At 38.8% G+C, this 1,901-nt stretch overlaps 1 protein-coding gene across 2 annotated transcripts in view; it reads left to right on the top strand.

Annotated features, from left to right (window-relative positions):
* NNT (nicotinamide nucleotide transhydrogenase) overlaps positions 1-1,901 on the top strand; it is a 110,821-nt gene that overhangs the window by 99,795 nt on the left and 9,125 nt on the right. For both annotated transcript variants that reach the window (XM_030888865.2, XM_045285358.1), the window contains one exon: positions 205-323. In XM_030888865.2, the coding sequence (XP_030744725.1) occupies positions 205-323 (119 nt within the window). The remainder of the gene's footprint in view (positions 1-204; positions 324-1,901) is intronic.

Genomic DNA, 1,901 nt, shown 5'->3' with positions numbered 1-1,901 from the left:
GTTTGTGTACACTGAGAGATGGAATTTTCAACTTTAGTAGATTGGCTGTATCTGGGCTAGTTCTATTTCTGCCTGTAGAGATCAGATAGTACCAGGAGAAATAGCAGTGCCAAGAATGACGTGTGCAGATTGGGAAGGGATGGTGGGTTTCTGCACATTTTGGTCCATGGAGTGAGGCCAGCTGTTCATTTGTTTGATGTCTAGGTTTGGAATTCACCCAGTCGCAGGCAGGATGCCTGGTCAGCTGAATGTGCTGCTGGCTGAAGCTGGGGTGCCATATGATATTGTGTTGGAAATGGATGAGATCAACCAGGATTTCCCAGGTAAGTGATGAGGGCAATGGTGAAGTTAAATATTCTCTTATTTACATACTCTGACCTTTTATTGTAAATTGGGTGAAATATTACAGAGCAGATCAGTTTTCCATTCAATAGCTCCAACACATTTTGCTTTATATCATAGATTGGAACCTCCACTGTAACATTACTTATCTCTCTTCCTCCCCATGTTTCCTGAGACTATTCCTTCTTTCCTAACCCTTCAAAAGATGGCCCCTCGGTAATGTTTTGCTCAGTAATGCTGCCCTTTTGATCTCAAGTGGTCAATTATTCTAAGCTCTTCATACTTTTCAAATGTTTCATTTAATTCCCTATCTATTGTTTGGCTGAAAATTTCCAGACCTGAAGGGTATGCTGGAGGCCATATTCTGCAGTGTTCCAAAAGTTAAAATATTCTCAGTTGTGGATACAATAATACCAGACTGAGGATACAAACTTTAGGATTAGTGAAGACCTACAAGCCATATGAAGTTGAACCTGCAGATAGAATAGTACAATGTTGACATTAAAAAAGTGAAAGACAGTATTGAATAAGGCGCAAAAGAATTGGAGGCGGTGTAGCTAAATTTTTGTTTTCTTAGAAAATGTGCAGAATTGGTGAAAGTTTCGGGGTACAGGGTAGTTAGTGTAGTGCAGTGTGGAGGTGAAGCCTGGGCCTCTGAGTAGCCCTAGATTTTGAACCCAACTCTCATCTCCTTCTAGATTGAACTTGGTATTCACCCTCAGTTTCCTCATTTATAAACTTGCTTGTTGGTAGTCTGATTCCTGCTAACATTTGAGATTTTCATGATGTTCGGTTGTACCAATTTGTATTCAATGAATCAGTTTTTTTTTCTCCATTTAGTAATAAAACTATACTAGATAAGGTGCTGTAATTTATGGCTGTCATTGTGTAGCTATTGAATGCTAATGACATTTGGCTCCAGATTATGTTTATTAAAATTAAGCCAGTTGCCTCTGGCAAGTATTCATTATAAACTAAACACACACACACACACACACACCAAACTCTTGTTTATTATAGAAAATAATGAAGTTGCGTGCAGATTATATTTGTTAAAATTAAACCATCTGGCAAGTATCCACTATACACTAAGCACACACACACACTCACACACACATACACACACACACAATTAGTTTATTATAGAAAATAATGAAATTGTGTTCATATCTAGATTCATGTGGCATTTTTGGCAGAGTTCTAAGGTAGTTTATATGATAGTTATTAAAGAGAAGATTTAGTCCATTTTAATTTTATTCCCCCTTTCAAATTTCACTGCTAAATGTTGTATGAAATTAGCCATTTCCAGGAATTATAGGCAGAGCTTTCATGCCGTACAGACTCACAGACATTGTCTTTAAGACTGTGAGCCATTGGTTTTGAACCATTTGTTGTAGGGAGGGGACGGGAGGACTGGTAGGGAGTGACCAAGGTCAAGGCAACCGCGAGGAACTACCGAAGCCAGAATGAAGGCTGAACATGGTATTGGGACAGGAGGAAAGCGTAAAGAAATAGAGGAAAGAAGTAGGAGGCAAAGGGCATACATACAAGCCTAAATA

Source organism: Echinops telfairi, unplaced genomic scaffold (assembly GCF_000313985.2).
Source record: "Echinops telfairi isolate 266 unplaced genomic scaffold, ASM31398v2 ScPeMD7_7469;HRSCAF=8507_1, whole genome shotgun sequence".
NCBI lineage: Eukaryota > Metazoa > Chordata > Mammalia > Afrosoricida > Tenrecidae > Echinops > Echinops telfairi.
Note: the sequence above shows the minus strand (reverse complement) of the source record. Positions and strands in the feature narration are given on the sequence as shown.